This window comes from Equus quagga, chromosome 8, assembly GCF_021613505.1.
Source record: "Equus quagga isolate Etosha38 chromosome 8, UCLA_HA_Equagga_1.0, whole genome shotgun sequence".
Taxonomy (NCBI): Eukaryota; Metazoa; Chordata; class Mammalia; order Perissodactyla; family Equidae; genus Equus; species Equus quagga.
The window spans coordinates 35142395-35167831 of NC_060274.1; the positions used below are offsets into that span (position 1 = coordinate 35142395).

A 25437-nucleotide genomic window follows, 5' to 3' on the forward strand; every position below is an offset into this window, starting at 1 on the left:
AGGACAAAGTCGTCCCATTCACAACAACATGGATAGACCTTGAGGGTATTATGTTGAGTGAAATAAGCCAGACAGAGAAAGACGAACTCTGTATGATTCCACTCATAGATGGTAGTTAACATATAGACAAAGAGAACTGATCGGTGGTTCCCAGGGGAAAGGGGGGTGGGGGGAGGGCAGTGGGGGTGAAGTGGTGTACCTACAACATGACTAATAATGATGTACAACTGTAATTTCACAAGGTTGTTAACTATCATAATCTTAATTAAAAAATTACTGTATTGCTTAAGAATGCTAATGATCTGAGCCTTCAGAGAGTTGAAATCTTTTTGCTTGTGGAGGGTCTTGCCTCAATGTTGGCTGCTGAATGATCAGGGTAGTGTTTGCTAAAGGTTGTGGTGGCTGTGGCAATTTCTTAAAAGAAAACAGCAGTGAAATTTGCTACATCAACTGACTCTTCCTTTTACTATCAGTTTTTCGGTAGAATGTGATGCTATTTGAAATCCTGTGTTGTCATTTCAACCATATTCACAGCATCTTCATCAGGAAGAGATTCCATTCCAAAAACCCAGTTTCTGTGCTCATCCATAAGAAGTAACCGCTTGTTGATTACAGTTTTGGCATGAGATTGCAGCAATTCACTCAGATCTTCAGGATTCACTTTTAATTCTAGTTCTCTTTCTATTTCCACCACGTCTGCAGGACTTTGTCCACTGAAGTCTTGAATCCCTCAAAGTCATCCATGAGAGTGGGAATCAACCTTTTCCAAACTACTGTCAATTCTAATATTTTGACCACTTTCAATGAATCATGAATGTTCTTAATGGCATCTAGAATGGTGAATCCTTTTTAGAAGGTTTTCAACTTACTTTGCCCAGATATATCAGAGAAATCACTATCTATGGCAGCTATAGCCTTATGAAATGTATTTCTAAATAATAAGAGTGGAACGTCAAAATTACTCCTTGATCCATGGGCTGCAGAATGGATGTTGTGTTAGGAGGCATGAAAACAACATGAATTTCATGGTACATCTCCGTCAGAGCTCTTGGGTGACCAAGTGCATTATCAATGAGCAGTAATACTTTGAAAGAAATCTTCTATTCTAACAGTTGTTTTCAACAGTGGGCTTAAAATAGTCAGTAAACCGTATTGTAAATAGATGTAATGTCACCCATCTTTTGATATCTCATTTATAGAGAACAGGCAGAGTAGGTTTAGCATAATTCTTAAGGGCCCTAAGATTTTCAGAGTGGTAAGTGAACATTGGCTTCAACGTAAAGTCATCAGCTGCTTTAGCTGCTAACACAAGACTCAGGCTGTCCTTTGAAGCTTTGAAGCCAGACACTGACTTCTCCTCTCTAGCTATGAAAGTCCTAGACGGGACCTTCTTCCAAAAAAAAGCTGTCTCATCTACATTAAAATATGTTATTTAACATAGCTACCTTCATGAATTATCTTAGCTGGATCTTCTCCATAACTTGCTGCAGGTTCTCCATCAGCACTTGCTGCTCCACCTTGCAATTTTATATTATGGAGATGGCTTCTTTCCTTAAACCTCAGAAATCAACCTCTGTTAGCTTCAATCTTTTCCTCTGTAGCTTCCTCATTTCTCTCATCTTTCATAGAAGTGAAGAGAGTTAGTGGCTTGATCTACATTAGACTTTGGCTTAAGGGAAACTTATGCCTGGTTTGATCTTGTATTCAGACCACTAAAGCTTTCTCCATATCAGCAGCAAGGTTGTTTTTCTTTCTTATCATGTCTATGTTCACTGGAGTAGCACTTTTAATTTCCTTCAAGAACCTTTCCTTTGCAGTCACAAACTGGCATAAGACTTGGCTAACTGGCACAAGAGCCCTAGCTTTTGGCTTATCTTGGCTTTTGCTATGCCTTCCTCACTAAGCTTACTCATTCCCAGCCTTTAATTTAAAATGAGAGACATGCAGCTCTTCCTTTCACTTGAACACTTAGAGGCCATTGTAGGGTCATTAACTGCCTTGATTTCAATATTGTTGTGTCTCAGGGAATAAGAAAGCCCAAGGAGAGGGAGATGGGGAAACAGTCAGTGGAGCAGTCAGAACACACACAACATTCATCAATTCACTTTGCTGACATATATAGGCCCACTTCACGGTGCCTCTCAAAACAATTACAATAGTAACATTGTAGATCACTGATCACAGATCACCATAACAATAATAATAATAATGAAAAATTTTGAAGTATAGCAACAATTTCCATAATGTGACTCAGAGAAATGAATTAAGCATATGCTTTGGCAAAAATGGTGCTGGCAGAGTTGCCTAATACAGTGTTGCCAGAAACGTTCAACTTTTACAAAATGAGGAATGCCTCTGTTTGTGTATTTGATTTCAGGTCTTCTCACATAGATTTCGGAAATAGGCAGTTTAAATAAATGACAATTAATTTGTGCATTATGGCTTGTTTCTTTTTCAGCCCCAGATGTTGATAGATTAGTAAGGTCTGACTTAATATGACATGAGAGGTAGGAGAATATGTTAGCAAATCTCAGCTCTGTGATATAGACACAAAATATGCAGAATTCAAACAGACTGAAAGTGCCAGAACATAAAGAGAGGTTTTCTTTCCCAAAACTATCCCACAGAAAACAGGGGTCGCCTTATGTTTCAGTCCTTGTACAACATTTCATATTAAAAGATGCTCTTCTAATACTCTGCTCTCATCAAAAACTACTACTTGGACAAGATCTCCACCTTTAATTGAGCTCAATTAAAGCTAGTTTTAGAGCAAGCACTGGTGAAAGAAAATAAAGAAATTTAACATGGATTTGGTAAATATTATTTGGGAATAAAGCTTGTACAGTTTATGCTTATGTTGCATATTTATAAAATAGAATAAATTAAAGAGCTGTTTTCCTTTTATTTACAAATGGATAATTTTCTCTTTAGATAAAATATCTGGTGACATCATCCCACAGGGATCACAAAACTGACACTCAGCCCCTGAGATGACCTAGAAAGTCACTCTAAGGTGGGTGTTGCAGGTGTATGTGAAGAGTCTGAACAAAATATTTACTGAAATATGAGGGCAAAAAGAGCAGTGATTATCGGGGCTGGCCCCGTGGCCGAGTGGTTAAGTTCGCGCGCTCCGCTGCAGGCGGCCCAGTGTTTTGTCAGTTCGAATCCTGGGCGCAGACATGGCACTGCTCGTCAGACCACGCTGAGGCAACGTCCCACATGCCACAACTAGAAGGACCCACAACGAAGAATATACAACTATGTACTGGGGGGCTTTGGGGAGGAAAAAGGAAAAAAATAAAATCGTTAAAAAAAAAAAAAGAGTAGTGATTATCAACTGATACTTGTGTTGATATAATTTTTAACTCTGTAGCTATAATCTAATTAAAAATCAAATATTATACGTGGATATTTGACTTTTATTTATTTGACTATAAATTAATATATTCAATATGCAAAAGCCTCTCCTTCTTTTTCTTGCAGATGCTTCTACTGGAAAATGAGAGATCACCTTATATTCAGGCTAATAAATTTGAGATAATACTTATTATATTCTAATAATTTTTAGAGACTTTTAATAGTTAGTCTTAGAAATTGAAAGGTTTTTCCAAATACAGACCATTCCTTCCTATGTGAACTGTAGACTAGATGGTAATTAATGCATTTATATGCACTCCTGATTTCATAAAGACCTCCAATGGTGGTAATTTGAATCCTGGAGAACTGACATTTTTATCACTGACCATGTTGGTAATTTCCATATTTAATTCCATTTAATATTCGAAACATCCACTTGAGATGGTTGTTTCATGGATAGAATGAATGGACGGAAACATATCAAAATGTTAACAGATTCCTATTGATATATACATTTAATATTTTGTTTATTTTTCTGTGTTTCCCAATTTTTTTCATAATGGGCAAGTATTATTTTAATAATTTAGTAGAGTTATAACAAGTGAATCAAAATTTATTTACTGAAGGATGACTGGTCAAAAAGTGATAAATCCTGAATCAGTGTCCATATTTTCCCTGTCCCACTCTTCTAAAAACATTTGAACATATACTCACTTGGAAAATAAAGGACTAGAAAGTTGGTTTTTAATCTATGAGTTCTCTGTTTATATGATCACAACCACTAAAGAAAACAAAATTCTTACTTGCTTTCATTTTTTCAATCTTTTAACAACTTTGTGAAAATTCTTTGAAAACTTTCTCTTCAGTGGATCTAGTGATTAAGAATATCCTTGTGAGATATTCTTCCTCATTCAGGCAAAATTTCATCTTTAAGGCTAATGAAGACTGATTAAATTTACTGGACTGAACTTAGAAGAAACAAACCCATCTTGTGACATTCTTGAATATGGTTGCCCAGTTCAATGTTTTAATACTTGATGTTAATCACGCTCTGACCAAATAATAAGTTTAGCATTGTTTTTTCAATTTTTCCCATTGGTTATTTTGGAATCAAATACATAAAATACCTAAATTTCATTACAAATCTTTCAATACAGAAATCGCAAATGGACCTAACATCTCCACCCTTAGGGACTCATAATTCATCTAACTAGGTAAATTTTTGTTAATAGCCTCCTAGCTATGGCTAGGAAGCCTCCTATGTTGGGCAGAGAACAGCCTCCAAGGACATGGTTGGGGTTAGAACGCTTATCTACTAGGTTAGAAGCTTTTGGAATATTGAGACTTGTTCTATCTTTATCTTCTTCCATCACTCATCTCCAGAGTCCAGATCAGAAACTGTCTTCAATGATTGTTTGCTGACAGAATCAATAAGCAAATGAGGATGTAAAACCATGCAGACTCTTTTCATGGACTTTGGAGCTGAAATGGCTTATTGAGCTTACAAATTCCAGTAAACTGGCCCATCTCTAGGAAATTCATCAATTGTTGCAATGGCATAAATTTTGACTGATTTTAGCCTACCTCTAAGAAGCTAGAGTAATAAGTGAGATTTATTGATCTTATATAGTCAGTTACTTTAAGAATCAATGTTTGGCACTGCTGTTAGGGATGAGATAATAACCAATAAGATAGGTTTTGCAGGTTATTGGGAGAAAAGAACACTATGTAGGATCTCAATATATAGAGAAGAGGTATTTAATAAAAGTGCCTCTCAGCTAAAGTATTGTTAACAAGAAAAGTATCATGAACCAGTAACATAAACAATAGTTTACAGACATAGTCCAAAAAATATCTTAATTTCTAGCCTGAGTCAATAATTTTTTAAGTGTGTATTTTAAAAGTGGAATTTCAATCTGCTTACAATCAGGGATATGAACAAACCATTTATGAAGTAGTTTTGTTTTCATGTATAACAGCTAGTAGTTGCAAACTTGCTATTCATATGCTAAGGTCAAGTATGTGGCAGTCAGATAAGAGTCATCCTAAACTGTTTTTTCTAAAACGAATCTACCAGTTTTTCATTACCAGAGTAAGAAACAGAAAAAGGTTACTTACCAGAGGGAGTTACTATGAGCTTAGTCCCTTTTCCAAATATCTTCATCCAGTTTGATGTGTCACACTGGTTACAGCTTCTACAAAAACTCAGCCTCCTCCTAAACCTGATGATGTACCTATGGTTAAAAAACTGTGTACTGGTAAATTGATCGTCTGGGTTCCTTTGGGAGTCCTTGAGTATAAGTTTTGTGACATCAGATATTATATAAGTTGTCCTCAGATAAATTGACCCAAGCGTCTGTTTTCCAACAAGTCTGTAATCATTGAAAAGCACTGGTGGAAATGGAAAGAATAAGAGCAGACTAAGAAGAGATCAGGCCCAACTGGTCAACCAATTACTTTCCTAAATTACTAGGAAAAGCATTCAGAGAAATAGGATATATATATATTTTTTTATTTCCAGGTGTTCAATTGTGTTGAAACTGCTCAGAGATCACATCAAAGGGAAGGCCCTTTTGTTCTCACAAATACCAGGGCTGCTTCGTTAGCAATTTGGGAATGTATTTCTGAAAGGAAGAAACTCTTCAGTAACTGAAATGGAATGATGCCAATAAAAATAGACTTCAGAAATGTGAACAAATTTCTTCCTTTTGTATAAAGCCACTTTTACCATTTGGCAATAGGATTGTTTACCCAGCAATGCCAAATAGAAAATAATAACTGTGATGACATTATTTTTCATGGTATAAAAGAAGAAATTTATGGAAGTCTATCTTGCATGAAATAATAGATTCTTTATTTGAACTAAATTTCAAATCACATTAAGTATTCTTTTGTGATTACAGAATGTGGAACTAGAAATCAACTGTAAGAATAAAGCTTGGAAAGTTACAAATATACTGCTGAATAACTATTGAATCAATGATGAAATCAAAGGAGAAATAAAAAAAATACCTAAACTGAGGGGCCAGCCCCGTGGCCAAGCGGTTAAGTTCATGTGCTCTGCCTTGACGTCCCAGGGTTTCACGGGTTCAGGTCCCATGCATGAATCTAGCACCACTCATCAAGCCATGCTGAGAGCGCATCCCACATAGCAGAACTAGAAGGACTTACAACTAGAAAACACAACTATGTGCAGGGGCACTTTGGGGAGAAGAAGAAGAAAAAAAATAAGATTGGTAACAGATATTAGCTCAGGGCCAATGTTTAAAAAAAATAACCACTAAATTCAAATGAAAATGAAACACAACATACCAAAAGGTATGGGATGCAACAAAAAGTGGTAGTGAGGAAACTTTATAGCAATATTGGTCTACCTCCAAAACAAGAAAAAGCTCAAATAAACACTTTAACATTACACCTACAAGAAGTAGATGAGGAAGAACGAATGAAGCCCAATTTCAGTAGAAGGAAAGAAATAATAGAAATGAGTGTGGAAATAAATGAAATAGAGATTGAAAAGATAATGGAAACGATCAATGAAAGTAAGAGTTGGTTCATTGAAAAGGTATACATATTTGACAAACCTTTAGTAGGCTCATTAAGACAAGACGGTAGAGAGGCCGGCCTGGTGATATAGTGTTTAAGTTCCCGCACTATGCTTCAGTGGCCTAAGGTTGGTGGGTTCAGATACCGGAAAGAGATCTATACACTGCTTATCAAGGCATGCTGTGGCAGATGTCCCATGTATAAAATAGAGGAAGATGGGCACAGATGTTAGCTTAGGGACAATCTTCCTCAACACACAAAAAAGGAAAAAAGAATAAAGGGAGAAAGCTCAAATAAGCAAAATCAAAAATGAAAGAGGAGAAATTAAAACAGATAACACAGAAATACAACCGATTATAAGAGAATACTATGAAAAGCTATATGCAAATTGGATAACCTAGAAGAAATGGATAAATTCCCAGGATCATACAACCTTCCAAAACTAAATCAAGAACAAATTGAGAATCTAAATAAAACAATCACTTGAAAGGAGATTGAGGGGCCAGTCCGGTGGCACAGCAGTTAAGTGTGCACGTTCCGCTTCTCGGCAGCCCAGGGTTTGCCGGTTTGGATCCCAGGTGCAGACATGGCACCACTTGGCAAAGCATGCTGCGGTAAGCATCCCACACATAAAGTAAAGGAAGATGGGCATGGATGTTAGCTCAGAGCCAGTCTGCCTCAGCAAAAAGAGGGGGATTGGCAGCAGTTAGCTCAGGGCTAATCTTCCTCAAAAAAAAAAAAAAAAAAAAGGAGATTGAAAGTGAAATAAACCCCACCCCCACAAAAAAAGTCCAGGAGCAGGCAACTTCTCTGGTAAACAATACCAAACATGTAAAGAATATTCAATACTTCAATATCTATCCTTCTCAAACTTTTCCAAAAAGTTGAAGAGGAGAACCTTCTTAACTTATGTTACAATCTCAGCATTACCCTGATTCCAAAAACAGACAAGGATGACACAAAAAAAGAAAATTACATGGCAATATTGCTGAGCAACATAGATGCAAAATTCTCAACAATATATTGATGGATTGGATACAACAATACATTAAGAGATCATGTACCACTATCCAGCGGGATTTCTTCCAGGGAGGCAAGGGTGGTTCAACACCCACAAATCAATTAACATGATACACCATATTAACTAAATGAAGAATAAAAATTATAGGATTATCTCAATAGATGCAGTGAAAGCATTTCACAAGATTTGGCATCCATTTATGACAAAACTTGTCAATATAATGGGTGTAGAGGAAAAATACCTCACCATAATAAACACCATATAAGGCATGCCACAGCTAACATCACACTCAGTTCTGATAACCTAAAAGCTATCTCCCCAAAATAGGAATAAGACAAGGATACCGACTTTTATCACTCTTATTTAATATAGTATTGGAAATCCAGACCAGAGCAATTAGACAAGAAAAGGAAATAAAAACTATCCCAAATCTAATGAAGAAGCAAAATTGTCACTAATTGTGGATGACATGCTTTTATATATAGAAAACTCTAAAAACACCGAACAAAGCTCTTAGAAATAACAAATGAAAACAGTAAAGCTGTAGAGTACAAAATCAAATATAAAAATAAGTTGTGTTTCCACACATTAACAATGAACTACTTGAAAAAGAAAATAAGAATACAATTCCATTTAAATTGCAACAAAAAGAATAAAATACAGAGGAATAAATTTAACCAAGGGATAAAGACCTATACATTAAATACTATAAGTCACTGTTGAAAGAAATCAAAGAAGACATAAAAAAATGGAAAGATGTTCCATGCTCATGGATTGGAAGAATTAACTTAGTTAAAATGTCCATATTATCTAAGCAATCTACAGATTCAATGCAATCTCAATCAGAAGCTCAATGACATTTTTCAAGGAAATAAATAAAGAATCCTAAAATTTCTATAGAACAACAAAAGACCCCAAATAGCCAAAGCAATTCTGAGAAAAAAAGAACAAAGCTGGAGATATCATACTCTTGAATTCAAAATCTACTACAAATCTTTTGTTCAAAACAGCATGGCACTGGAAGAAAAACAAACACGTAGATCAATGGAACGGAATTGAGAGCCCAGAAATAAAACCACAAATGTATGGACAGTAATCTTTGACAAAGTTACAAGAATGTATATGAAGAAAGGAAAGTCTCTTCTGTAAATGATGTTGGGAAAACTGGACAGCTACATGCAAAGGAATGAAAGCAGACCATTATCATATACCATACTCAAAAATCAACTCAAAATGAATTAAAGACTTGAAAGTAAGACCTGAAACCACAAAGCTCCTGGAAGTAAACATAGGCAGTACATGCTTTGACATCACTCTCAGCAGTATCTTTTTGAATACCATGTCTCCTCAGGCAAGGGAAACAAAAGAAAAAACAAAAAAAATAGGAGTACGTCAAACTAAAAACTTCTACATAACAAAAGAAACCATCAACAAATGAAAAGACAACCCACCCACTGGAAGAAAATTATTGCAAATTATATTTGAGATAAGAGGTTAATTTCCAAAATATATAAACTGATAAAACTTAACAACAGCAAAAAGAAAAACCTGATCAAAACATGGGCAGAGGATATGAGCAGAAATTTTTCCAAAGAGGATATACAGATGGCGAACAGGCATATGAAATGATGTTCAATATCACTTATTATCAGGTAGATAAAAATCAAAACTAGTATGAGAGCCAGCCCTGATGGCTTAGTGGTTAAATTTCAGCACTCACCAGTTGGGCTGTCCGGCCTCATTTTCCAGTTGTGGAACCACATCACCCATCTGTCAGTTGCCATGCTGTGTCTGAAGCTCACATACAACAACTAGAATGACGTACAACTAGGACACTATGCACTGGTGCTTTGGGGAGGGAAGAAAAGAGGAAGATTGACAACAGATGTTAGCACAAGGCAAATCTTTCCTTGCAAAAAAAAAAATACTGTGAGATATCACCTCACAATCATCAGAATGACTATTACTAAAATATAAAAAACAAACCCCACGTATTGGAGAGCAGGTAGACAAAAGGCAACTCTCACACACTGCTGGAGTGAATTCAAATGGTGGCACCCAATATGGAAAACAGTATGGAGATTTTTCAAAGAATTAAAAATAGAAGTACCCTATGATCCATCTATTTCACTTCTGAGTATTTATCAAAAAACCCTGAAACATTATTTGAAAAGGCGTATGCACCCCTGTTTTCACTGCAAAATTATTCACAATAGCCAAGACTTAGAAGCAGCCAAGTGTTCACCCATGGATGAATGGACAAGGAAGATATATACACAATGCAATACTACTCAGCCATAAAGAGGAAGATATCATGCCATGTGTGGCAATATGGATGGACCTTGAGGGTATTATTTTAAACAAAGTAAGTAAGAGAGAAAAACTGCATGATTTCACTCATATGTGGAATATAAACAAACAAATAAAGACATAGAGAAGAACCGATTGATGGTTACCAGAGGGAAAAGCAGTGAGGGGAGGGCAAAAGGGGTGAAGAGGCACATATATATGGTCACAAATAGAAACTAGACTTTTGGTGTTGACCACAATGCAGTCTATACAAAAGCCAAAAAATAATGATGTATACTTGTAATTTACCCAAGGTTATAAACCAAATTGACCCCAAAAATAATAAAAATAATAAAAAGTAAGTAAAAAATAAATAATAAAAATAAATCTCAGCAAATAGCAAAAAAAAAAAGGAACTGGGTATTGCCGCCACTATGGGTAATACTTCCTATCTGTACAAGTTAGAAAAAGAGACCTTCAAGCCCAATAAGCCACCGTGGGCACCCCAAGCATGAATTGCATCTCTAACTTGGGAGATGGGATCAGTAGGAATCAGGAGAGAAAACAGATTTTGTTTTTAAAAAAGGCAATGTTGTTAGAGAAAATGGGGTCAAGACAGAGAGCATTACAGACATTTCTGATCACCAAATTTCACCTGGTCTGTCCCTAAGTACTCAATAATATGCAGGTGGTTTAATACTTTGACATGTGAATTCTTTCTCAAATAAATTTTAAAATAAAATTCAAAAGCCACAAATGTTTTCTACTAGACAATTGGAGGACTTCAGAAATGACATAGAAAAGCATATCGAGGATCCAGTGTCCAGAGATGACCACTTGAAAGTTGCCCATTCCTCTGAACCCATTTTCAGAGCTGGAAAACAACCACACTCAAGACAAAAGAGTCAACATGGATTTCAGGGGGGCCTGGCAATTGTTTGAATTGTGATTTTACAAGATGACTCCTAGGTTACAGACATCAATTTCCCACAGTGCTAGGACATGTGGGGAGCTGGGTGATAAGTACGATATGTGAAAGTAGTGATTTTGAAGATTTTCTTGGATTTTCTTCAGCATTCGTTAGATAATACAATGGTGCTTCTATTACTCAGAGTCATCGTGTCTCACCCACTTCAGATATTAAGGACAATAAGTTAGGCCAAAATCAAGAGGATCTTTCAGGCATCCAAGTATAAAAAAATCCCCACCCACTAGGTAACGTGAGCACCACAATAGTAATCAAAATATTCATCTCAACTCCACAGACATTGCCTGAGTCCTCACTATATCCGGTGCTGCACATTCTAGTAGATGCTTCCAGTGTTTCTATGAATCAGCAATTTAAACCACCACTCGATTGGCAAAGGTCACTTAGGACAGGGCTGGTTTCCTCTGGTTGGTTGCCTTTGGTAGGTGTGGTCACAGTGTCCTTGGGGAAGCTCAGCTCAGCCTAAAGGAGAAGGGCAGGAGGAGGAAATGACTCCAAACACGGACTTGTTTTTCCCACAATAGAGTTGGTTTGCTCCTAGCTTAAGCCCATTGTCCTCCTCAATGTGTGGAGGTCAAAGGGACTATAGATCCATGATGGGAAACATAGATTTGAATTGACTTGGGATGACTACTTGCAAGAGTCTTCTCAGATCTAGCTAATCTCTCTTTAAACTGTAACAGTCAGCCACTCTATGAGAGATATGGTGCTAATGATGAGGATTTTAGGCTGGTTACTTTTAAAACTGCAGATGAGAAGCAGGCTCCGAGGACTGGAATTTTGCTTGCCCTTTTGAGAGACATTTGCGTTTGTGAAGGAAGTGGGGATGACCTTGTAGGGACCTGAAATTGCCCACCCCAGGATATGTCTCTTTGGCATCGGGATTGTTTGGGGCTGATTGCTTTTGATAAACTGGGACAGGGAAGGAGGCTCTGGGGAATGGAACTTGCCCTTGTTGGGACACATTTACATTTGTAAGGTAAATCTCTATCTGTAAAAGGTGCCTCCCTCTCTGTACCAGGAAGAAGAAGACAGATGACCTTGTCCCTAAAAAATCTTAACAGGGAAGGCAAGAACTTAAGTTGATTGCTGTCTGGCAATCTCATGTAACTGATTTAGGGTGGTGGCTTCTAACCTTTCTAACCTTTACTTAATCCGATTTGATTCTTGTCTAAAAGTCATGGGATCACCCAATGACCAGACCCCACCTGCACTGATACCATTTTAATTTTTTTTTTCATGTTATTTCCTTTGTCTTGTAAAGAGATGACTCACATACCCATGCCTTATAAAATTAGCCCTAACCCTCAACTCGGGGCAGCAGCGGTGGCTCCTCCTGCCTGTGGGCCCTGTCCCCACGCAGCAGCCTGACTGCCCATGGGTCCTGTCCCCATGCCGGCAGCAGCGGCTCTGCCTGCCCATGAGTCCTGTCCCTGATGCAGGGTCGGTGAGCCGAGGAGTCGAAAGAAAGATTTCTTAGACTCTCAAGATCTGGCAGTAGTGCTCTTTTATTTAGAGAATAGTGTGGAATAGCATGGGGACAGGACCCATGGGCAGTCAGAGCTCCTGCTGCTGCTGCATGGGGACAGGACCCATGGGCAGGCAGAGCTCCTGCTGCTGCCCTGAATTGAGCGTTAGGGCCAATTTTATAAGGTATGGGTACGTGACTTATTTTTACTGGAGAAAAGAAAAGATGATGTAAAAAGTCATTAAATGATTTCAGTTCAGATGGGGTCTGGTTATTGTGCGGTCATATAACTTTAGATACGAATCTGGCCATATAGATCGACATGTAGGTGAGGATGCCCTGGGCTTCTCTCCCTGGGGCGGTCCTAATTCATACCATAAAAAAAGTCCACTGGGTCGTATAGTTTGGCATGTAGGTCAGGTCACCTTGGGCTTCTCTAGCTGGGGCAGCCTTAATCCACAACATCCCCATGCCAGCGGGGTCAGCAGAAGCGGTAGCAGCAGCAGCTCTGACTGCCCATGGGCCCTGTCCCCACGCTATTCCACACTATTCTCTAAATAAAAGAGCACTACGGCCAGATCTTAAGAGTCTAAGAAATCTTTCTTTCGACTCCTCAGCTCACCGACCTCGCATCACTAAGTCCTGGTATACAAAGGTGTGTGGGTCATGTGCACGTGTGCAAGTGTGTGTGTGTGTTCCTGTAGGCGCATGCATGATAATTGTCATTTTCTTTGTTTTTTATCAGCTAACATTTACTGAGCTCTGACAATGTTCCACACACTGGAAAAAACACTTAGTCTGCATCATCTCAGGAACTCTCATATCAACTCATAAGGCAACTACAGGACCTCTGTTTTACACGTGAGGAGATGGGCTAGAGACACAGCTACTAAGTGTCAGAGCCCAGGTCAGACACGGATCTCTCTATACAAGAGGTGTGGGTCCTAACCACTTTGCTTTACCATATGTGTAGTCAGATAACAGCAGCACAGCAGGAGAAGGGGGCTCTGCAGGAGCAACCTGCAGCCTTAACAGCACAGGTGAGATTTGCAATGTCTGCTGTGACAGTGGCTGGCTCAGAGGAGTCAATGAAATGCTTGCTGTTGGATGAATGGAATCTTAAGCCAGAAAATGAGCTACTCCTCAAACTCCAACCCAAAGTAGACTTTTATGTGAACTCATGAAGTAGCAGTGTTTAACACTTTTGTGCAAAATGAAATATCACCACTCCAGGACATGCATCTGATATATTCTTATTGCAGTTGGCCATACTAGTGGTTAGATTATGCTGTGTTTGTTAGATTTTAGTCTCTAGGAGAATGAATGGCATTTAATTGAATATCCAGCTTTTTAATACAAGCAGAAAGGTAGATCATAAAAATAGCAAAGTTATGCCAATTAAGTAGAACAAAAGAAGTCACAGAAATGATGTGGTGTACATATCTTGGTAGAAAATAAAATAGAGCAAGTGAGGGAGGTTGACCCAGATGAATAACATGGGTGCCATGGGAAAGCCTGTTGGGGAGAGAGTAGATTCCAGAAAAGACCAGCCTGATCATTTGCAACTACTTGTACACAGCTTCCTCTTGGAGGAAATAAAGAATTTGGCAACTCCATACACAGTGACCCACAGGAACATTTATCTAGAAAACTGCATAAAAGCATACAGGTGAAGAAACACTTAACATTTACTGACTGACACGGCTCTAATGTCTGCCTCTGTGCACCTCCCAGAAGGCACAACAGTAGGTGACTGAGTCTTCTTTCCCTACATTGCGAATGGTGAGGGTAGACGTAGAAGTTTCAGGTATCTTGTCTACCTCAAATTTGCCCATCAGAACACCTGACTCCATACTGACAGTGTTGTCAGATGAAACCCACTGCAGGGACTACAGGGCTTGACCAGGGCTTTCCTGATACCGATATGCGGACATCGTAGAAATTGTTACAGCAGATAACACACATTCCAGGTTGGTTGATTTGACAGGTCTTTAGTACTGGAAATTGTTCTAGATGACCTGCACCATGCACTCCCTGGAAGATAAGGGAAGGAGAAGAGTAACAAGCATAAACTTAGAAAGTTTAGAAAATTAGCATATTAGAGAATGTCTGTCTAATGGAATTTGGAGGAAAACAACTTACAAGCTCCAAGGACTGCGAGAGGTAATGCTTGGAACAGTGAAAGCATATCTGAAAGAACTTCGCTTTCCTCCAGGGCAGCCTGCAACCCCTGCTGAAAATAGTCTCAGACCATTGTGGCTTGGCTGAGTCCACCAAGTCAAACCTCCCAGTGGGGACGTGAACATGGCTCCCCTACCTCATTGTGAAGGAGCGTCCTCACCACTGTTAGCACCTCCACTCTATGTGAAGAGAGTAGGGCAAGGTCCTCCACCTTAGATCATACCACACGGTACAGACGGCCACCACAGAACTCTGAGAGGACTCATTTATCTAAAAAGTGTTCATGAGGCTCCCATTATGTGGGAACATTGTGTTAATTTCTTTGGATGTAATAAAGATGCAACGATATGGCACCAAACGTGAAGAACTTTCTAAGGGAGAGATGGCTATGAGGTAATGCTGTGATCTTGGTGCTCTCTCATTTCTCCCACTGCCTGTCACAGGACAAATCCTCAATAAGCCCAGAGAGTTGTCAGGCCAGAGTTGGTGAGAAGAAAGGAGGGTGGTCTGGGCTGCGTTAGACATCATTAGGCCCACAGAGAACTTCTGACACCAGCTGGCAAGTTTAGTTCATCAATCTGCTTCCTTCTTTTCCGCTACCCATGCACCCTACAGTTTAGAGTGGTATTGGCACCTCCAGGAGTCTGAACTATCCGTTCTGGTTTGTTTACTTCTGTTTGATGTTCAGGTTTATGTTCTCTCCCTCAGCCACCTCAACAATACATCTGCACTAAACCCCGGCTTCTTCTCTATGAAACTGGGTTTCTGCTTTCTGGATTCCTGAGTTTCCTTTTGGTATGTTTTTCTTTTTCCAACCTAAGGCATCCCATCTATCCTAGGGTGTTTTTACAGACTACGCTTCCCCAAACCACCAAAAGTTGCTTTTTCCAGATTTCTCTTCTCACTTTACCTCTCTGCCTGAGGGATCTCTTCCCATTCTTGGCCTTAAATATCTTGAGGGAACGAGTGAAGGAAGACAGGAGGAAATTACAGGACCATCTCCATCCTACACCTTCTCCTGAGCTCCAGACCCACACATCCAGCCAACTACTGGGCATGTTCATGTGTCTGACATAGGAGCTCAAACTGACTTTGTACATGGCCTAAGCTTAGCTCATTCCCTCCCCCAACGCATCTCTTCTTCCTGTCTCCTTGAAGGAATTTTCTACCCACTTTGTTCAAGCCAGGAACCTGAGTGTCATCCTCAATTCTCCCCTTTAAGAAGAATTAAGACCTTGCTCAAGGTGTCGAGCTCATAAAGGGCAAAGCCGGAGTCAGTGAGGGGTGAAGACGGGGTGTAGGGTGGAGCTGCCCAGCAGAGCACTGGGCAGCTCCTCTGGGGAATGTGGCCAATGCTGTTCTGTAAGGAGATGAGTGAGGAGCTTGTTCGCCCTGTTGGCCACCTCATTTTGACTTGTTCACAGAGCTCCCTCCTCCATGGAGTCAGGCACTGAGATGGGGGCAAGAAAGAGAAAGGGTTCTGTGTTATTAGGACAACGGGGGAGATGAAATGAAGGAACAACCTGAAAACAGAGCTAAATTAATTTTCAGCCTCTCTAACCCGACCTCTTATCACACATACTGGGGGGTCTTAGCCTTGACCTAGGCCTTCAGGAGAGTGTGGGGGTGCTGGAATCTTTCACAGTCAGCCATGTCTTAATTATAACTTTCTCACTGCAATAATAGAAGCTGAGGGAGAGAGACAATGAGTTAATAAATCTGAGGAAGTGATTTAGACTTTCTTTTCATTAATCATTCATACCAATGCTGTTAAACTGTGCATAAACTTTGAATCTTCAATTGAAAAAGTGTCAATTCAGCTTAGATCCCAAAGAGCTTCTTTGCCTCGCCCTCCCCCACATATAGTACCAATGGTGCTTCCTGTTTGTGGCTTGAGGATCAGTAGCACGGTTTTCTTTGCTTTACTTCTGTTTTTTTTTTTTTCCTCTTTCTTGTTTTATTTTCAAGAATTTGACTGGCTTTATGAGAAAGTAATGATTATAGTTATATCCTTTTTATGATTGTGCTTTATAGTATGTATCACAGCCACATAATTTCTGGAGTTAAACCACATCATTTTACAAATGAGAGAACAGAGGTGCAGAGCAGCTAGAGATCCACCCAAGTTCCCATATGAGGTGGCGTTAGGGGAGAAGTGGAAGGCGGAGGGCCCGATGTCTCCCCAGGACTGACTGCATCACCCTGCATGAGGATTGTCGTCTACCACCATGATCTGAGTGGTGGTCCTGCTAATGGACGAGGGTGCCGAGAAGGTGGCAATATTGTCTCCTGTGCATCTAACTGCTGACTCCTCTGCTGCAATGTGATTGACAGTTGGTGGGGTAACAGCTTAGAGACTGGAGTTAGGAATTGACATCTAGTCTCAGCTTTCAACCACTTTGTGGTCAATCTCCAGAGAGTCTTTCACCCTTGGGATTCCTTGCAAAATACTTTCTTTGTGCATTCCTTAGGGGAGATGGTCAAGTTCTTAAATTGTTAGTCTGTAACAATGCCGTATAAATAAATATGAGTGACCAATTAAAGCCACAAGCTAATTTTTCTTTAGCTGCTGCATTAAAAAAGTAAAAAGGAATAAGCAAAATTAATTTTAGGACTATTTCTATTTAGTCCAAAATATCCAAAATATTATTTCAACATGCAATCAATATAAAAATTATTAATGAGATATTTCACTTTTCTTAACTTCAAAATATGGTTTGTGTTTTACACATCTAGTCCATCTTAGCTCGGTCTATTGGTCTGGCTACATTTCAAGTGCTCAATAGCCACATGTGGCTGGTGGCTACTGGATTTACCAGCCCAGATCCTCCTCCAAATGCTCAGGAACACTGAACTGGGTGACCTTTAAAAAGGCCCCTTCTGACTAGAGGGATCCCTGAGTTGCGTCAGCCTGTGTACTAGCAGCCCTTTAGTCTCATCCATTGCCTGCAGTGGGCTGGTGGAAGTGACATCCAGGAGAGTCCAGGATGATGAGGGATGACCACAGGATAACCACAGGGACTAGAGGTGATGGAAATTGCCAGGCCATGACAAAGTAGAGAGCCCGTGTGCTTTTTGCACAGGGCACAGGGCTGCTCAAGTAGCTATGCTTGTTCCAGGCAGTACAGTAGTATACTCCTGCATTGTGCTTCTCTTCCTGCAGCATGAATGGATATGGCTGGTACCATCCTTGGCCTCCATCATGGTGACTTTATCTTCTTTTAGGATTGAATCCCACTGCACATCTGTCTGAACATGGCCGGTCAGAGGAGGCTCTCAGGGTTCCTGCATTTCCATGACTGTGGTGACACAGGTGCATTCCCTAAGCAGATGGAAGTTTCAAAGTGCCTAACACTCCTTCAAGGATGCTTTTTAGACCTCCCATGGAGGGGATACCAAGGTCATCTGGCCTGACCCAGATCAATGCCCACTGCAAGAGCAGTGCCTTGGCAGATGACCCAAATGCTCCTTTTCCTCATCTTAATACTAAAATCTCCACCTTAGGAGGAGCTTAGGCCTAGTAGCATAACATGTGATGTATTGAGAGCATGTTTTCTGACTAAACCCCTGCCCACTAATAGCCACCTCTACATGTGATGACAAACTTCCCTTTTAAATATTCATTGCCTACCCGAAATAAAAGGGCCTGCTTTCCTTTGTATGAGGAGTGCTGTTGATGAGGATTTTTAGGCTGCTTAATTTTAAAATGGCTTATGATGAGGATTTTTAGGCTGGTTAGTTTTAAAACTACAGATGAGATTCAGGCTCCAAGGAGTGGAATTTCTTTGCCCCTTTGTTGGGAAACATTTACATTTCTAAGGGAAACCTCTATCTGTGAAGATGCCTCCCTCTCTGTGCCAGGAAGAAGGGGGGGTGGTCTTATCTCTAGAGGCTCTTAATCAATGCCAGAGGCAAGAACTTAAGTTGGTTACTGTCTGGCAACCTCCTGTAACTGATCCGCCCCCCCCCCCCCCCCACAAATCCTCCTTTGTCTTTAGCCGAGGATAAAATTCAAGCGGTGACTTCTGCCATTTACTCAATCCGGTTTGATTCTTATCTAAAGTTGTGGGACCGCCAAATGGCCAGACCATACGGCCACTGATACCATTTTAACTTTTTTACATATTCTTTGTCTTGTAAAGAGATAACTCACATACCTATGCCTTAAATTTAGCCCTAACCCTCAACTCGCGGCAGCAGCAGGAGCTCTGACTGCCCATGGGTCCTGTCCCCACGCACCAGCTCTGCCTGCCCATGGGCTCTGTCCCCACGCCAGCGGGAGCAGCAGAAGCGGCAGCAGCAGGAGCTCTGACTGCCCATGGGTCCTGTCCCCATGCTATTCCACACTATTCTCTAAATAAAAGAGCACTACTGCCAGATCTTGAGAGTCTAAGAAATCTTTCTTTCGACTCCTCGGCTCACCGACCCCACATCACTGTGACTTGGTAAATGATGCCACATGGTCTCCTATTTGCTGCAATTATACTTTGCTTTGTGTGTCAACTACTTCTGGTGGAGAGTCTGATTTTAACTCTCCAGGGAGTGAACTCATTTTAGTTTGGTAGCAGTGGTACCAAGTGGATGTAGCTGACCATGGTGTGGGCATGCACAGCAGGATGGCCAAGCTGAGCCAGGGTCATCGAGCACACCACCACTGAGGCCAGCTGCTCCAGCCTGACCACTGTCTCTTCACCTGAGATGGAGACAGCAGTGAAGCAGAGGCAGCAAGAACCTTAGAATCTTCCTGTGCACCCTGCACTGGGAAAGGGTGTCAGACTTACCAGACACAGGAGAGTCCACAAGAGGGCAAGGAGCCCAGCATGGCCCTGCTTCCTGCTCTTGTGGAGAGAATCCCAGAGTGACCTTGAGAGAGGAGCCACACCCTGGTGGGTGGTGGAGGCCAAGTTGGGGTCTGAGTCAAAACTTCCCTGGGGGCACAAGGAGGTAACTGGTGAGAGAAATGAGGGAGGGAGGGGTCTGGAAAGAAGAGACAGAAGTCTGACCAGGAGGTGAAAGGCGAGATGAGGAATGGTGAGAGTTCTGAGAAGCTTAGAGAAAGTTGGTGGAATGATAACGGCAATAAAAGTATTCTTTGATTGGACATTGACTCCGCTCTAGCACTGCAGTAAATGGTTTATATTCATTGTTTTATTAAATCCTGAAAATAGCCTTGTGGGAGAAGTATTATCAGACTCAGTTTAGAAAAAGAGAAAGTGGGCCTGGTATTTTAAATCACTTTCCCAAAGCTGCACACTGTGAAAAATGACATGAGTGGAGTCATATCAGAGCCAGAGCTGCCATTTCAGAGGAATTGCCTTGCTCATCTTCTTTTCTTTGTTTTCCAAATTGGACCAAACTGCTGACCTTCTAAGTAGTCAGTATGGACAAGAATGCCCTGTTTGTGAGAACTGATGAAATTGGACTTTGTTGATGACTGAATTGCTAACCAATCAATAAGGTACAAGTCTAGGATTTTGCCTGATGCCAGAATATCAAGCCAGTCTAGGAAGTACAATCCTAGCCTCCCCCATCTAGAACCAATGTACTCTTCGTTAATACAACTTATGTCATCTTCCTCCCTTTTTCCCTTAAAAATCTTGAGCTTGTCTCCTGTAATGGAACACTATTTGGGTTTCTACATAAATCTGTGTTCCCTGAACTGCAATTTTTGATCCCAAATAAAGGCTTTGCCCTCAAAACTGGTTTCTGTTTTTATAGGTTGACAACGCCCACAGAGAATGAGGTGGGGATGTGGAGGCAGGTCTGGCTGGAGACAAATCTCATGCTTCATTTACCTCTTGACACTAATAGAGCAACGAGCGTGATGCTTGCTTGGGAGGGAGGGACAAGCACAGAACAGCAATCTCTGCCAGAAACACAGGCCCGCCATCTGAGGTGCATTGGAGCATTTCACACTGTCAATGCAAATAATCCATAACTAATCTATAAATCAAAATTGGGGTGAGTTTATTATGAACTAGCCTGGGACCTTCCTTCCTTAAAGGGCACCAAAGAAGTGGGGAGTGATGCGGGGTCGGTGAGCCGAGGAGTCAAAAGAAAGATTTCTTAGACTCTTAAGATCTGGCAGTAGTGCTCTTTTATTTAGAGAATAGTATAGAATAGCATGGGGACAGGACCCATGGGCAGTCAGAGTTTCTGCTGCCGCTTCTGCTGCCCCCGCTGGCATGGGGACAGGACCCACGGGTAGGCAGAGCCACTGCTGCTGCCCCTGCTGGCATGGGGACAGGACCCATGGTCAGGCAGAGCTGGTGCATGGGGACAAGACCTAAGGGCAGTCAGAGCTCCTGCTGCTGCCCCGAGTTGAGGGTTAGGGCTAATTTTGTAAGGCATGGGTATGTGAGTCATTTCTTCACAAGACAAAGGAAAGAACATGAAAAAAAAGTTAAAATGGTATCAGTGCAGGCGGGGTCTGTTCATTGGGTGATCCCATGACTTTTAGACAAGAATCAAATCGGACTAAGTAAAGGTTAGAAGCCACCACCCTAAATCAGTTACATGAGATTGCCAGACAGCAACCAACTTAAGTTCTTGCCTCTGGCATTAAGAGTTTCTAGAGATAAGGCCATCCCCCTTCTTCCTGGCACAGAGAGGGAGGCATCTTTACAGATAGAGGTTTCCCTTAGAAATGTAAATCTTTCCCAACAAAGGGACAAACAAACAAATTCCACTCCTTGGAGCCTGCTTCTCATCTGTAGTTTTAAAAGTAACCAGCCTAAAAGTCCTCATCATAAACCGTTTTAAAATTAAGCAGCCTAAAAATCCTCATCAGGGAGTACAGAGTGGTTATATACGGTCAAAGAGCATGTATCACATATGATTAGAAGGTCCCTTTTACAACAGTCACGCAATTTGCTAGCCAGCACAGTGATACACACAGCAGGTAGCTGATCTACTGTCCTGAGGGACACAGCGGGTAACAGGTCTGTTGTCTCCAGCTGGGTGGTCACAGGGTGAGCACAGCAATCACTTCCTAGCCTAGGGAGTAATGCATATCCTTAAGGAAATGCCAACGTGGGAGAAGTTGCATCTTCAGGGTTCTTGTCTTTGGAACATAACGAAAGCTTAAAGCAGATATAAAATGTATGCTCAACAGCCACATCAGACATTTTTGGAAAAACAAAGTCAGGTGGAATTAGTTTTACACCAAATGACTTCCAAATATAGTCCAATATATTGTATTGCTAACCATTTATTTATCAACGCAGAGATCCCATCAAAGAGGATTTTAAATGCCCTAAAATAACATGATAGCTCTGTAGTCCTGGAAAGTTACATCACCTCCTTTTCCTCATCTCTAAAAGTGCAGCTCATCAGGTTGCCTGTAGAGTAAACAGAATGATGTGAGCAAAGTGTGTAGCCCAGTCCCAGATGCGTAGAACTGCCCAGGATGTTGACAAATAAAAATGGCAAGTAATAGGATATATTGGAGTATATGAGGAAGCCATTTTGTGTAAACCTTATTCGGCCTGACCTTGTCTTTCCAAAAGGGCCTGACCTTGGCTATTGAGCATGCATTGTATATCTGCTTTAGATATTCCCTATGGCAAGAGCAAAGGCCCTTGAGATAAAGGTGCAACTTCCCTCCCCCTCCCAACGTTGGCATTTCTTTAAGGATAAGAATCTTTCCTTAGGCTAGAAACTGATTGCTGTGACCACCCAGCTCAAGACAATAGACTTGCCTCCTGCTACGCCCTCTGAGATAGCAGACCCACTACCTGCTGTGTCCATCAAGTGCTGTGCCGACAGGGCAATCTTGTGACTATTGTGGGAGGGACATTTCAATCATATGTGAAACGTCCTGTTTGGGGGTATATAACCACTTTGTATACCTCACTTCTTTGGTGCCCTTTCTTCCTTTGGGAAGAAAGGCCCCGGGCCATGGTCTTCATATTTCAGCTCAGAATAAACTCACTCAAATTTTCATTTATAGATTGGTTATGGATTATTTTCATCAACAACATGGTGGGATTACTGTTTCACCTTGAAATTGGAGAGATTGCAGTAGATAATCTCTGGGGTCCACATAAAGTAGAAATGATTGGGAATATTACCTTTTTGGAGAATCAAGGATGTGTGTGTGTGTAGCCAAAGGAAGAAGCCTAGATTGAACTAAGAGACAGGGATAGCCAGGGGTCAGGACCAGGTCCTCTTGTTGCAGCACCATATCCTCAGAAATGTCAAGACAGGGCATTGTGAAGGATCAGAGAGGAATGTATTTTAAACGAAGCTTCCAGAAATAGAGGTAACCTTGACTTCCAACAGAAAGGAAGATTCCTTCCCAGTTATGCTAATTACACACAGGGTCTCCTGGGTATGGTTATGCTAGTTAGTTATGCTAATTATATCCTGATGGCCAAGAAGAGAAAGCAACTGGAAAGGGCACTTGGCCTGGGGAGGGAAGTTGTGGGTCCTCCAGCATGCACCACCAGACCCTGTTCCTGAGCTGCTCTTCTACAGTAAAAACTGAGAATCAGACCTGCTCAGCTGTAACCAAAAGTCAAGTCTCCAGTGTCCCCAGATGTAGGCTTTTGGGTCATGCTGAGTTGGTGAGGTGTCAGCCAAATGTAAAACAATAGAATCTACTTTGGTAAAAGAATATTCCAGGGCTCTTATTCATACCTTCTGCTGATGTTTAGCCCATTCTGGTAAAATGTTAAGTGGAAAAGAAAGTGACAATTGTCATGACATCAGCATAGCAAAAAGACAGGTGAAAGGAGTTTTAATATAGTCAGTGAGCAATTGGGTGTTGAGAAATTGGGTAAACTGTTTTCTTTCTATTTTTCTCTATATTCTACATTTCAACAATAAGAAAACATTGCTTTGGGGGACAAAATCCACAACTATGTATTGGTTCATGAAAAAAAATTTTATTTCGCATTGTCAACATTCAAAACTATGTTTCTCTCAATTATTATAACCATTTTTATTCAATTACTGCTCAAATTTAAGACTGAATAACTGTTGATGATAATTAGCCATAGTTTTAAAGAAATCTGTTCCAACCCCCAGCCAAATACTCTTTTCAGCATGTCAAATTACAAAAATAATGCAATTTAGTAATGAGATTGATGCCTCTATTCAAGGGAACACAATCCATGGCCTGGGGAGCACAGCGCCTCACAGGCAGTGGAGCCCTCTGCCCAGGGACTGTGGGCCAATGGAGCTCTATGGAGCCTGAGAAGCAGCGATGCAGAAACAAGCAGGATTAGCCAGGAGGTCAGTGACTTCCTTATAAGGCCAGCACATCAATCAGAGAATAAGGAGAGAGCATTTATCTTAAGGTGATTGGCAGGGGTTGCATATCTGACCTTATTTAGAACAGGGAAATCATCACAGGTTCCTGGCAGGTGGGGCCTGGCTGGCTGGATAGACTGTGTTTCTGGTCCAGCGCAGCATTTATAGGGACAGGAAAGTTATCTGAGTTCTGATTTGCTGACCTGGCACCCGGGACAGGAGCAGCTCAATCTTCAGACTAAAAGGTAATTTCAACAAGTGATGTTTGTTTTCCTTTCCTCTTCTCTTCATGCTGTGATGTGTCCTCTCTAAGAGGCACTGAAATGTTATACTGGCCTGAGAGACACATGTTTAAAAAACAATAGAGGAAAACTCTTGTTCAGCACACAGTCAAAGAGTATCCAGGGCTTTTCCTCTCAGCCCTCATGTGGAGTCTGGAGGATTCTAGTCAAGACCCCTCTGGTCTTCAGTAAAAGAGAGGCAGGTGTGGCTTGAGGGAGCAGGACTTCCTCTCATCCGGGTCTTCCTGCTGCTGCCAGGACTGACACTGCTCTGAGGGAGCCGAGCTCAGCCAGCCTGGGAGCAGGGGGTGAGGAGAGCAGATCAGACTCAGGCAGAGGGGTGAGCAGAGACCCAGGTACTGAAGTTTGCACTTTTAATTTAACCTCTGAGACCCTGGAGACTTTATCTGACCCGGACAGCGCTCTTCAGGCCATCACAGAATCTTAGAGCTAATCTAATCTGACTTCTTCATTTTGGTCATGGAATCAATTAGATATTCACATTAGGACAATTATTAGTGAAATGGGCAAGCCTGGAAAACCAAAACGAAGAAATCCATTGACATATTTTGATGAGAGGACTGTGGATACAATCTTCTTTCTTTCATCTCCAATTTACCATATAACACTGTGTGTTGAGTAAATATTTTTTCTTGAAAAATCATTTGTCTTCTGTTAGAATTAGTAAGTATTTTTAAAACCGAGTCATAGGTTTGCTAAGAAATCAGAGGCTTAGACACTTGAAGATGAAAGGGAAACCCTTCTTACCAGAAGCCTCATTGCTTCTCATTTTTAAAGATGAGAAAACAGCTCCCAAAATGCAGGTGACCCCTTCAATGTTACAGGACTGTGAGCACTGATGCAGAATCAGGACACCCCTCCCTGCTTTCTAGTGTGCGTGCCTTTCATGGAGTGAAGCTGTCATTTCAAATTCGACAACTTCATCCAGAGCACCCAGGAAGTGTCAGGTGTGGGGCCAGGCCCTTTCACATTAACCTCATGTTTACAACCAGTGAAGATAATGCAACTCTTCGGGGCCACACTCGTATTC

At 41.0% G+C, this 25437-nt stretch overlaps 1 gene segment (V, D, J or C); it reads right to left on the reverse strand.

The window, feature by feature from the left end:
- The window catches only part of LOC124243291 (T cell receptor gamma constant 1-like), a 47589-nt gene that overhangs the window by 19094 nt on the left and 3058 nt on the right, over positions 1-25437 (reverse strand). The window contains 1 exon segment of the C gene segment in view: positions 5476-5530. Coding sequence covers positions 5476-5530 — 55 coding nt within the window.